The 13,800-nt window shown below is 44.9% G+C and overlaps 1 protein-coding gene across 1 annotated transcript in view; it reads left to right on the top strand.

Moving 5' to 3' along the window:
- Positions 1-13,800, top strand: part of tm9sf2 (transmembrane 9 superfamily member 2) — an 84,437-nt gene that overhangs the window by 35,873 nt on the left and 34,764 nt on the right. Inside the window, exons 6-8 of the mRNA XM_070891775.1 lie at positions 396-517; positions 10,863-10,974; positions 12,866-12,942. Of these exons, the coding sequence (XP_070747876.1) occupies positions 396-517; positions 10,863-10,974; positions 12,866-12,942 (311 nt within the window). The remainder of the gene's footprint in view (positions 1-395; positions 518-10,862; positions 10,975-12,865; positions 12,943-13,800) is intronic.

The raw sequence follows: 13,800 nt of genomic DNA on the forward strand, positions 1-13,800 counted from the left end.
CACTATAGCTCTCCCACTCTTTTTTTCCTGCCGTCCTGTGCAGCAGAGCCACCCATGGTGCCATGAACTTGGCTGCTGCTGCCTTCCCCTGATGAGCCATCTCCCCCAACAGTATCCAAAGTGGTATGTCTGTTTAGAGCTGACAATCCAATTGAAAGGAAGCTTTTTGTATGCAGGGATAGGTCATAATTATTTTGCTTTTTATGAAGTTTAACACTAATGATCACCAATTCAATTTAATAGAGGTAAACTGTTGAGAGCTTGTAAATTCATTTTCTTAAAGCAAACCTTGATTTTAACAGAAACATAAATTGCTTTCACGCAAAGTGAAGTGAAAATCTTGGTTTTGAGTTTTAATTATTTTTGCGAATTATTTTCCTCCTTCCATTGTATAGTCTTCTTTCAACGAGAAGGACACATTTTATATCTTCAATCATGTGGATATCACGATATATTTCCACAGTGAAGTTGAAGAGGCTGGAGCAAGACTTGTGGCTGCTAAGTTAGAACCAAAAAGGTATGCAACTGAGTAATGCAAATGGTTAAATGGAATAAGTATAACGTCTAAAGAAAGTGGTCAATGGATATTATACACGTCTTTATTTTTAATATATTCTAGATAGTTTGATAGAGTGCCTGAATGGCACATCCTGTCAACTTTTTCCATTATAAATTCCTATGTCCATATTTGTTACGGAAAATGCTTATGTAAAACCCGTCCGCTTATAATTACACTCTCCTCAGTGGAGGTGCTGGCAGAAGGACACATTAGTTTAGTTCCTGTCTACCGTGCAAGTACAGGAACTTTGCGCAGTTCAATGTGTTTGAATGGTGAGCCAGACAGCGAGATGACGTTTTCGCAGAGCGAACAAAGGAGCAATGCATCTCGGACAGCAACTTCCAGATCTGTACGTGCCCTCCCCTGTGATTGCTGTCCCGTTTTGCACGTAAATAATGGTGAGCGCTGTTAGCCACATCGTTATTTTCACAGTAAATTCTGCCCAATAAATTTATACGGGAGTTTCATTATAAAAGTGGACTTAGGAATTCAATGTGGAAATACAAATATAAGAACAAAATGTAAGATTTTAAAATGGGTCTGAATTATGACTACATGCCCTGGTCCAATTATTCCCACTCACTGACCCCATTTCACACAGACTTATCTTGATCTTAACTGTCCATAGAATCATAGAATAGAATCATACAGCACAGGCGAATGTAGAGATGAGCCAATTTGTTGTTGATAGCTTATCTCTGGTCTTTCAAATAATCAGGATGAACTGCAAACTAATATGGTGGGTATATCGTGTTTAATCAGAGTTTAAGTTGGAATATAACACACTAGTTATACTGCAAAAACATATGACCATGACAAGTAGCTGATACCTATCAGACAGACGGCTGGTTGGCGCGAACAGTTCTCTGCCTTTCGGCCTCTCTTCCACTCTAGAACCTCCAAAAGTGTTAACTTAGGTCTCACTCTTGAATGGCACTCCCCTTCACTGTCTGTGTGATTAAGCCCTCATGGTGTTTCTTTTATTCTTTTTTTAGGGATGGGCCTTGGATGGAATATTGACAAGACCTTTTAACCTATAGAGGTTTCCCATAAACCTCAGTACCCAATGGCATGTCGAGTTCTTTGTCTCAACTCTTAGCTGAAAAACCCGCTCCTTTGCGTCTTTCTTGTTTATACTTTGTGAAGGTTCCTCCATTGGAATTTGTCTTGTCTCTCTTGTCTGGTACAACCAGTGCATCTAACAGACTGCTCCATCCTGAGATGGATATCTTATCTCCCCTTAATTCCTTCTGTTCTGTTTTTTATACTAATTAATTTTTAATTATCTTCTCAAGCAGTTCTGTTAAGCTAACTCCAATTCCTGCCTTAGCATTATAATATGGTTATTAACAGTAATGGAAGAAACATAGGCGTTGGGCCTTAGTTGGTCAAATTAAAGATACATGAAACTAAGTTGAAATCCTAACTTGAAAACAGCAGCTAGTTGGCTTGGAAATAAGATTATATATGGCCATCATAGTGCAGATTGCTATACCATACCACCGTCTCCCTGTGACTGAAGAGCTCCTCCCAGAGTCACATTGCAGATTCTGCCCACTAAGGGACACAACGGACATGATCTTCACTGCGTGACAAATTCAAGACAAATGCAGGGAACAACACCAACCTCTGTACATGGCTTTCTTTGACCTCAAAGGCCTTCGACACAGTCAACTGTGAGAGATTACAGAGCGTCCTCTTCAAATTCGTCTGTCCTCAAAAGTTTGTCACCATCTGCCTGCTTCACGATGACATGCAAGCTGTGATCCTGACCAATGGATCCACCACAGACCCAATTCATGTACAGACCGGGGTGAAGCAAGGCTGTGTCATTGCACCAACACTTTTTTCGATCGTCCTTACTGCAATGCTCCATCTCACCATCAGTAAGCTCCCGGCTGGAGTGGAGCTAATCAATAGAACAAACGAGAAACTATTCAACTTCCGTCGCCTCCAGACCAGAACCACGGTTGTCCCATCCTCTGTCATTAAATTACAGTATGCAGATGACGCTTGTGACTGTGCACACTCTGAGGCCGAACTCCAAACCATCGTCAACACCTTCACTGTAGCGTGCGAGAGCATGGGCGTTGCACTATACATCCATAAAACAAAGGTCCTCTACCAACCTGCCCCCGCCACACAGTACTGTCCCCCGATTATCAAAATCCATGATGAGGCCTTGGACAACGTGGACCATTTTCCATACCTCGGGAGCCTACTGTCCACCAGGGCAGACGTTGCTGACGAGTTGCAACACTGCCTTTAGTGTGCCAGCGCAACCTTTGGTCGCCTAAGGAAAGAGTGTTTGAAAACCAGAACCTTATAACCGGCACCAAGCTCGTGGTCTACAGAGCAGTAGTGATTCCTGTCCTCCTATATGCTTCCGAGACATGGACTATATACAGCAGGCACATCAAAGCACTGGAGAAGTACCATCAATGTTGCCTTCGCAAGATCCTGAAAATCCATTGGCAGGAAAGGCGCACCAACGTTGGTGTTCTCGCTCAGGCCAACCAACACCCTCAGCATTGAAGCATTGACAACGCTCGATCAACTCTGATGGACGGGCCACATTGTCCGCATACGAGACTCCCAAAACAAGCGCTCTACTCGGAGCTCCGACATGGCAAACGAGCCCCAGGTGGGCAGAGGAAACGCTTCAAGAATGCCTTCAAGGCGTCCTTGAAAAAGTGCAACATGCCCACCGACACCTGGGAATCCCTGGCCCAAGAGCGCTCAAGGTGGAAGAGAATAATCCGGGAAAGCACCAAACACCTCATGTCTCTTCGCCGAGAGCAAGCGCTAACAACGGAAGGAGCGCACGACAACCCAAGCACTCCAACCAACCGTCCCTTCAACCACCGTCTGCACCACCTGTGACAGAGACTGTAGGTCCCACATCGGACTCATCAGCCACCCGAGAACTCATTTTTAGTGTGGAAGCAAGTCATCCTCGACTCCGAGGGACTGCCTAAAAAGAAGATACCATCTGCAGGGAACCAAAAACATTAGCCGTTTCTAAGCACCTTATCAGCTATTATACTTGTCTGAAGAGATGTTTGTCCCAAGTTCCAATACAATCATGTAAACACAGCATCGTTCTCATAACCGTATATATTTTGGACACCTCAGATTTCTAACACGAGACCATTTGGCCCATCTTGCCTGTGTTGGTTCTTTGAAGGAGCTATCCAATTACTCCAATTCCCCTGCTCTTTCCCCATAGTCCTTCCCCCATACTCACTATCCCTGATCCAATACCCACTTGTCCAATATCTTCGGGCCACAATTCCATACCCCCAATCTACTACCTCTAATGCGCCATTCTAGTACCACATGTGCCATATCTCATATCCCTATCATACCCCTTTTCCCTATCTCATACCCCCTACTCCCCAGCCTCTCGTGTCTCTCGATCAAATCAAACCCATGTGAAACTTGGCAGGAGTTCAGCAATTAATCTTTTATTTATTACTTTGAAGGATACTGGGTTTATGGGGTGGTTTTTTAACTAATGGCGATCAATTAGCGTATTCTCCTTCATTACTTCCCCCATCCCATTTTTAAATAGAAACTGCACCAGGTGGCTTTCCAGTAAGAAAAGGTACATAAACAGAAAAGCAGCTGCATGATGCTCTAGAAGAGGCATCAGAGAGTAGCACAGATTGGTGTATGTCTTTATTTTTTATCCCTACCCCACTTCCTGCCAGACAAACTGGAATACGGGACTCTGAATTCATTTCTTTCTTGAATGAAATTTGAATGTAAATTTACCTAAATGCTCCTAGTGCATGTATACCTGATTCCAATTGTTTAAAACATACATTTTTAAAGCATGCATAATGTTCTTCACATAGTAGACTCTTAATTAAAACTCTTAACTTGTGCAGTTCGGCACTCTACTGCACTGTAAATTTGTTTTACTGCTCCTGACTTGGGTCAAAAGTGACCGAGGCAGAAATGCAATCCTCAGTAAAGACTATGGTGGTGTACTGGGCTTCATATTCTGCAAGATTCATGTTCCAGTATTATGCCTGGATCTGGCAATGCATGGTAAGCTCTTGTCGATGTTGTAACATTACAGCATTACGTTTGTGATTTGATGACTAGTCACATTTTCAGAACATAAGAAATAGGAGCACGAGGGGGCCATATGACCCCTCGAGCCCGTTCCGGAATTCCATAAGATCATGGCTGATCATCGACCTCAACTCCGTTTTTCCGCCTGATCTCCATATCCCTTGATTCCCCTAGAATTCTCAAAAATCTATATCTTAGTCTTGAATATATTCATAGACTCAGCATCCACAGCCCTCTGGGACAGAGAATTCCAAAGATTCACAACCCTTTCAGTGAAGAAATTTCTCCTCATCTCTATCAAATGGCCTACCCCTTAATCTGAGACTGTGCCCCCTAGTTCTCGACATTCCAGCCAGGGGAAACAACCCTTCAGCATCTTGTATGTTTCAACGAGATCACTCCTCATTCTTCTAAACTCGAGAGAGTATAGGCCCATTCTACACAATCTCTTATCATAAGTCAGCCCTTTCATCCCAGGAATCAATCTAGTGAACCTTTTACACTGCCTCCAAGGCAAGTATATCCCTCCTTGGATAAGGAGACCAAAATTGTGCACAGTATTCCAGGTGTGGTCTCAACTGTAGCAAGGCCAGACTGTAGTAAGACATATTTACTGTTGTACTCCAACCCCCTTGCAATAAAGGACAGCGTGCCATTTGCCTTTCTTATTGCTTGCTGTACCTTCATGCTAACTTTTTGTGTTTCTTGCACAAGGACACCCAAATCTCTCTGAACACCAACATTTAAAAGTTTCTCACCATTTAAAAAATATTCTGTTTTTTTTTTTAATTCTTCCTACCAAAGTGAATAACCTCACATTTCCCCACATTATAACTCCATCTGCCATCACATTGCTCACTCACTTAATCTGTCTATATCCCTTTGCAGGCTCTTGTCCTCCTCACAGCTTCCTGTCCCACCTAGCTTTGTATCGTCGGAAAACTTATATACATTACATTCGGTCCCTTCATCTCGGTCATTAATATAGATTGCAAATAGCTGAGGTCCCAGCACTAATCCTTGAGGCACCCCACTAGTTACAGCCTGCCAACCTGAAAAAAACATGTTTATCCCTACTTTCTGTTTTCTGTTAATCAATCCTCTATCCATGCTAATACATTACTTCCAATTTCATGAGCCCTTATCTTGTGTAATCATCTTTTATGTGGCACCCTATAGAATGCCTTTTGTAATTCCAAATATACTACAGCCACTGGTTCCCCTTTATCTACCCTGCTAGTTACATCCTCAAAAAACTCTAAATAAATTTGTCAAATGCCCTTTCATAAAACCATGTTGACTCTGCCTAATCATGTTATAATTTTCTCAGTGCCCTGAAACCACTTCCTTAACAATGGATTCCAGTATTTTCCCGATGACTGATATCAGGCTAACTGGTCTATAGTTCCCTGTTTTCTCTCCCTCCTTTCTTGAATAGCGGTGTTACATTTACTATATTCCAACCTGCTGGGACTGTTCTAGATTCTAGGGAGTTTTGAAAGATCATCACAAATGCATCCGCTATCTCTGCAGCCACCTCTTTTAGAACCCTAGGATGTAGGCCGTCAGGTCCAGGGGATTTGTTGGCTTGTAGTCCCATTGGTTTCTCTAGTACGTGTTCTCTATACCGATATGAATTACAATAAGTTCCTCACCCTCATTCGACTCTTGGTTCCTCACCATTTTAGGTATGCTTTTTGCATCTTCTACTGTGAAGACTGATACAAAATATGTGTTTAATGTTTCTGCCGATCCCTTATTCCCCATAATCATTTCTCCTGTCTCAGCCTCTAAGGGACCAATGTTTACTTTTGCTACTCTCTTCCTTTTTACATACTTGTAGAAGCTCTTACAATCTGTTTTTATATTTCTTGCTAGTTTTCTCCATCTATTTTTCCCTTTTTATCAATTTTTTTGGTCCTCCTTTGCTGGTTTCTGATACTCTTCCAATCCTCAGGCTTACTACTATTCTTCAACATTATAAACTTCTTTCAATCTAATGCTATCCTTAACTTCTTTAGTTAGCCACGGATGGATCACTTTTTCTGTGGAGTTTTTGTTTCTCAATGGAATGTATTTTTGTTGAGAATTATGAAATACTTCTTTAAATGCTAGTCTGCTTATCTACTGCCATACCTTTTAATCTATTTTTTCAATTCGTCTTGGCCAACTTACCCTTCATACCTATGTAATTAGCTTAATTAAGTTTAAGACTTTAGTTTCAGACTTGGGCAGGTCACTCTCAAATGAATACCCCAGAGCATCCTTTATTATGAGATTGCTAATTAACCCTGTCTCATTACACAATGCAAGATCTGAAATGGCCTGTTCCCTTGTTGGTTCTATGATGTATTGTTCTAGGAAACTGTCCTGAATGTATTTGTCCAGTCTATATGAAGATTAAAGTCCCCCATGATTATTGCACATCAGTAGTTTCAGCGAATGGGTTTGGAATAGAGTGGTTCTTTACTTTTTAATATATGGATGCACATTCTTGAGGCGACAACATTTCAGTTTCAAAGTGAGTGAAATGTTATGCTAGAAAAATGCTTATTGGTACCATTCGGTGTATAAATTTCTCCATTTCCCATATCGGCTATCCTTGTGGCCTCTTAGCTTGAGATTGCCAAGCTGATGCTCAATCATGGGCAGTTTTGTGGTGTGTGCTTGCATCCACCAGGAGCTGTGTTGAAACTGCCCAATCTTGCTCCACATAGGATTTTAACTACAAAGGATGTTAAATGGAACTTCCTCCTCCATCCACCCACTGCCACCCCCTGAAAAAAAAACTGTTGAGGTTGGTGGGGGGGGGGGGGGGGGGGGTGTCAATTGAAAATTTAAAAGTGAGATTGATAGAATTTTGTTAGATAAGAGTATTAAGGGAGCCAAGCTGGGTAGATGGAGTTTAGAAGACTGAAAGGTGATCTTATTGAAACTTATAAAATTCTGAGAGGACTTGACAGGTTAGATGCGGAGAAGCTGTTTCCCTTCGCTGCGGAGTCTAGAACTCGGAGTCATAGGGGCCAAGTTTCGGCCTGAGTTGCTCCTGTTTTTTTGGAGCAACTGGTTTAGAATGGAGTATCTTAGAAATTGCAATTCTCGGCATTTAGTTTGCTCCAGTTCTCGTCAGTTAGAACAGTTTCAGTTTGGAACAGAATTTTTTTTTTTCAAAAGGGGGCGTGTCCAGCCACTTGCGCCCGTTTTGAAAGTTTAGGCAGTGAAAACATACTCCAAACTAACTTAGAATGGAGTAAGTGTAGATTTTTGTACGCTCAGAAAAACCTTGTCTACACTTAGAAAATCAGGCGTAGGTTACAAATCAGGCGTAGGGAAGGGGTGGGGTGGGGATTTAAAGGGAAGTTTACAAACATTAAATACTTCAGTTTTACAAATAAAGAGCCATCATCAATAATAAATAAATACATCAATAAATCAACCAATAAATCAATCAAAAAAATGTTTAAAATTTTTTTTTAAATCAATAAATAAAACATTTTCTACTTACCGACTGCAGCACCGGGAGTCCTCCAACAGTGTGCTGGGACGCACCCCCCCCCCCCCCCAGTGTGTCTCTGTCAGTGTCTCTATCTCTCTGTCTGTCTGTGTGTGTCTCACTCTGTCTGTCAGTGTCTGTGTTTCTGACAGCGATGGGGGGGTGGAGGGGCAGAAAGGGGAGAGAGAGGGGGGAGGGGGGGGGGGAGAGAAGGAGGCTGAACGGCCGGGCCCAAGAGATCGGCGGGGGGGGGGGAGGGGGTCGCGCAGATTGGGGGGGGTGGGCTGTCGCGCAGATCGGGGGGGATCGTGGGGAGAAGAGAGAGTTGCGGAGGTCGGGGGGGGGGAGAAAGAGAGAGTCGGGGTTGGGGGCAGAGAGAGTCGCAGGGAGAAGAGAGTGTGTCGGAGGTGGGGGTGTGGTCGTGCAGATCTGGGACGGGTCGCGGGGGAAGAGAGAGTCGCGGGGGTGGGGGGGTGGAAGAGAGTCGGGTTTGGGGGGTGGGAAGAGAGTCGGGGTTGGGGGGGGGGGGGAGAGTCGCGGAGGTCGGGGGGGGTCGCGGGGAGAAGAGAGAGTGTCTGAGGTCGGGGGGGGGGGAGAATGTGTCGGGAAGAGAGATCGAGAGGGTCGGGGCGGGGAAGAGGGTCCGGGGGGGGGGGGGGGGGAGAGTCGCGGAGGGGGGGGGACGGAGAGAGGAGAGGAGAGTCGGGGAGGGGGGGAGAGAGAGGAGAGTCGTGGAGTGAGGGAGGGAGGGAGGGAGAGTCGTGGAGGGGGGGGGGGGGAGAGAGAGGAGAGTCGAGGAGGGGGGGGAAAGAGAGAGGAGAGTCGCGGAGGAGGGGGGGAGAGAGAGGAGAGTCGCAGAGGGGGGGGGGAGAGAGGAGAGTCGGGGGGGAGGAGAGTCGCGGAGGGGGGGAGAGGGAGAGGAGAGTCGCGGAGGGGGGGGAGAGGAGAGTCGCGGATGGGGGTGGGGGGAGAGGAGAGTCGCGGATGGAGAGAGGAGAGTCGCGGGGGAGGGGAAGAGAGGAGAGGAGAGGAGAGTCGTGGAGTGGGGGGGGGAGGGGGGGGGAAGAGAGTCGCGGAAGGGGTGGGGCAGGGAAGAGAGTCGCGGAAGGGGTGGGGCAGGGAAGAGAGTCGCGGAAGGGGGGGGGCGGAGAGGAGAGTCGCGGAGGGGGGGGAGGGGGAGAGGAGAGTCGCGGGGGGGGGAGAGGAGAGTCGCGGAGGGGGGGGGAAGAGGAGAGTCGCGGGGGGGGTGGAAGAGGAGAGTCGCGGAGGTCGGGGGGGGGAAGAGAGTCGCGGGGCTGGGGGGAGAGTGTCGCGAGGGGGGTGGGGGAGAGAGTCGCGGAGGTCGGGGGGGGGAAGAGAGTCGCGGGGTGGGGGGGAATAGAGTCGCAGCGGACGGGGGTGGGGGGAAAGAGAGTCACGGAGGGGGGGGAAGAGAGTCGCGGAGGTTCGCGGGGGGCGGAGTGTCGCGGAAGTCGGGGGGCGGGGAGTCGGGGAGGTTGAGTCGCGGGGGGAGGGGAGCGGAAAGCGGAGCGTGGGGTTGAGGGAAAGAGCGGAGCGGGGGGGGGTTGAGAGCGGAGCGGAGGTCGAGGGGGGGAGGGGGAAGAGCGGTGGAGGGTGGAGGGGAAGAACGGAGCGGAGGTCGGGGGGTGAGGGGAAGAGCGGAGGTCGGGTCCTGGGGGGGGGGGTGGTGGGGAGAGCGGGGGTCCGGTCCAGTCCGGGGAGCGGGAGTCAAGTCGGGTCCGGTCCAGTCGGGTGGGACGTGAGCCTTATCCACGCAGCCCCAGTGAGGCAATTCGGCCAGGGCTAGGGGCTGCATGCTTCGGGTTCCTCCCACAGTTTTGGGCGCCTGGAGCTACTGCACATGTGCGCGCCCACTGTCGCAGGGACCTGGCTCCGCCTCCCCACAGCTCATGCTGCGCCGCGCCCAGCTCCAGAGAATCTGCAGGGAGCTGGAGAATAGGTGAGGTTTTTTTAGGCACACTTTGTGGCGCGAAAAACGGGCGTCCAGGTCCAAGCGCGGCCCGAATCTTGGGCCCCTAGTCTCAGGATAAGGTGCTGGCCATTTAGGATGAAACATTTCTTCACTGAGTTATGATTCTTTGGAATTATCTACCCCAGAGGACTGTGGATGCTCAGTCATTGAGTATATTCAAGACTGAAATCGTTAGATTTTTGGGCACTAAGGAAATCAAGGGATGTGGGGATAGGATGGGAAAGTGGAATTGATATATAAGTTCAGCCATAATCTTATTGAATGGAACAAGCTCGATGGGCTGTATGGCCTACTCCTGCTCCTATTTTTTATGTTCTTGTACAGATCAGCCATGATCTAATTGAATGGTGGAACAGGTTTGGAGGATTGAATGGCTTCCTCCTGTTTATATGTTTTCGTCCTGTCAGCCTCGGCTAGATTCAGACTCTGAAGTGAAATGATGGTGTGCTCGCCTATTGTATGGCTCACTCCCCAACAAAAATAGTGGTCGTTAGGGGTTCAATTTCACAAAACTTTGAACTTCTCTTTCGAGATCATATTATAATATACATATACAACCTAAACATTGTCATTTTCATTTTCTACTCGTAAGCTGATCAGAGTTTTGTTAGTAACTTGATTATTTAGTTGCTATATACTTATTTTGTCGACATTTTGAGCTTTTAGTCTTAATATCAGTGGGAATAAATTGCTTTCCATCCGTAATTATAAATCCTTAATTTTTGTCTCAACAGCTTCAAGCATACACATATCGATAAACCCGACTGTTCAGGACCACCTATGGATATCCCTAATGAATTTAAAGAGAAATTGAATATTGCCTATACCTACTCTGTTAAATTTGTTGTAAGTAATATTTTTACGCTGTTAACTTCTTGTATTGTGAACCAAGGTGATGGGCTAAGGACCATAGTATGGGATACCTTCGAGATTAAAAAAGTAAAAGAGAATTCAGAGTAAATAAGATGTGGCCTCATTTGGGTTTTAAAAGGCTGTAGATTGTGGAAGGAAGGAAAGACCAAGGGAGTTTAGAGTTCCACTGTTTTGAACTCTTAATGATAACAAGTTACACCAGAAAATTACCATGAGTTTTAATTTGAGCTTAAGGGAGGGGGGGTGGATGGGGGGGTTGGAATGAAGAGCATATAGGATGCCATATTTCCAATTTGAAGGAACGAGGAAGGAAAATTCAGAGAAGCACTAACCATAGTATTATCAGTGCAAAAAGAGGCAGGAAATTTTGCACTGAGAGATTCCCCCATCGCAATGCAAAAGGAAAGCAGATTTTGTGCCTGGAGGGTGTGAAGATGGATAAGCAGGATAGTGGATGGGATTTGATGGTATGTGGAGGAGGTTATTAATGTGCAGGAGGAATAAAATTGAAGTGAGGACAGATTCCTGGTTAGCCCCTGGGTTAATTAATGGGAAAATGCAGCAGTGAAATAGCCACCAAATCCAGCACAAATGAAGGAGCTTCAAGGAAACTAGACAGCTGTAAACCTAGTTTTGGTCAGAGATTATATGAGGATAACGTCTTTAGCTGGTATTGGGCCCTGTCAAAGGCTTTGGAGATTTCTACAGTAATGGCCAAACATTTTTTTAGTCATTTTTAGGGAGCCATATTATATTAATGAGCGGCAGTGATTTAAAAAAAAAAGTCTTATTTTAAAGAACCATATGCCCGATATTATCTCTTGGGTTGTGCACAAACCCAGCAGAGAAGTGTAGTGATGCATTGAGTGAGTAGCTTTCCTGAAACTGACTTCGGCTGTGAAAATCTGAATGTCTTTGTAACGGATGGTACTGCAAAATATTTTTCTCAACCGGTTAGCTTTTTTTGGCTTGTAACGAGAGGGGGAGAAAGATGCCCAAAAGTATGGACAATGCATTTTTATCGTCCAGCCCAGCATGTTGGAGTAGCAGCATGCAGCACTCTTAGGCATTTTGTATCTGACCAAAAGAACCAGCCGCATGTGGCAATAGCCATGGGGAAGTCAGTGGAATGTCATCAGTGGTGCTAAATGGCTTCCTTCCTTTACTCTCGCTCCATCTGACCCATTTCAGTACTAAGATAGTGGACTATGAGCCTTAGTCCAAAAATTAGTGGACAACAAAACCCATTAGCCTTTTGAAGATTGATTAGTGTTAATTTTGAGCTGTAGCCTTTTGAATCCATTTCTTTTCCACATTGTTATTTTTTCTATATTTTTGTCTTTTATTTTCAAAAACGTTTTGGGGAATCCTGTATGAAACAAACAGATCTGTGAAGGTCATTGAATAGGGGCTTCGCTGATCTTTTAATGTACTATTAGCTTCACAGTACTTTGGAGGCTCTGTCATAGGTCTTCCATACCATGCATCATTTCCATGCTGAGCGTTGATACGGAACCTCGGCCCACATCTGTTCCTGTGCCACCTGCTGGGAATCTGTTCCAGTGAATACCACACTTACAATAAGGTTTCAAATTGGCTGATGACTTGAATTCCCCTCCAGTTTTGCTTTCCTCCTTTGGAGGTGTTCCTTTCCTAATGTTGAAGAAATAACATTGTAGAGAACACGTTGCTGACGAGCTGACATGGCATAAAGCTATGGCTTTCAAAGGAATTATGCCAAATTTTAGCACTACAAAACTTTTTGAAAAAGAATTAGTAATTTCCTTATCGGTTAACTATTGCAACTGTTTTCCAAAGGTATCAGCAGAGATTCTGACAGCTCGCAATCTTTTTTTATTTACAGAAATCGCAAATTAAATGGGCATCAAGATGGGATTACATTTTAGAATCTATGCATCACACAAACATCCAATGGTTCAGGTAAGGAATTGTTTCAGCCCTTTATTGTACTGGCTTTGTGAAATGTGTGCAAACAAATAGCCACATGAACTTTAATCACAACTGAAGCATTAGTATACTTGAAACCTGCATAACAAAAATAAAATTACCACCACCAATAATGAATATCTGAGTTTATAGGACAATTGTGGTCGAGGCAAATTTTTTATGCCACATGTCAGTGAGATTAGTTTTCCACAACAGAACCATTGTAAATTTTTTTGTGTAGGTTGTATGGTGCCATACTGTAGGGCATCGGTATTATTGAAGGATTTGTCATCTTTAGGTGTGCAGTGCAGTGCCACTTGGCATGTGCACAGAGGAATATTACGCAAGTGTCTTTTTTGTGATTCAGGTTTTAGCCTGTAAGATTTATGTCTTGACTCTACACTTTCAAAGTCCTGGACTTGTGAGACAAATGACATGGGTGCAGGATTTTTCTTTAATCACCCTTATCCAGGGGGTTATCTTTACTTGGAATAAATCAAAAGAAATACAAGCAATTTGCGATTGCATCAAATGCACACGAATTATTACCCCGTACCAACCTATCCCATTAAAGTACCTTATAACAGTTAAAATTGCCTATTACCCAAGTGATTAATACAAAGCAATACACTGAGGGTTAATTCCAGCTGTGGTCAAAGATCAAAAATTAACTCCCTGATTCCCTTTGTAACTAACCAGGTTACCAATCTCCTGACTGCAGTCCCCAGTGTTTTCTCTCAGCACTATTTATACCTAAAAGGTTGGCAATTTGCTCACTCTGTAAAGCAAGAATTTTGTTTCCTCTTTAGCAGACAATTAATTAAATGTGATTTTTTTTTTCCAATGTCCTTC

This window comes from Pristiophorus japonicus, chromosome 10, assembly GCF_044704955.1.
Source record: "Pristiophorus japonicus isolate sPriJap1 chromosome 10, sPriJap1.hap1, whole genome shotgun sequence".
Taxonomy (NCBI): domain Eukaryota; kingdom Metazoa; phylum Chordata; class Chondrichthyes; family Pristiophoridae; genus Pristiophorus; species Pristiophorus japonicus.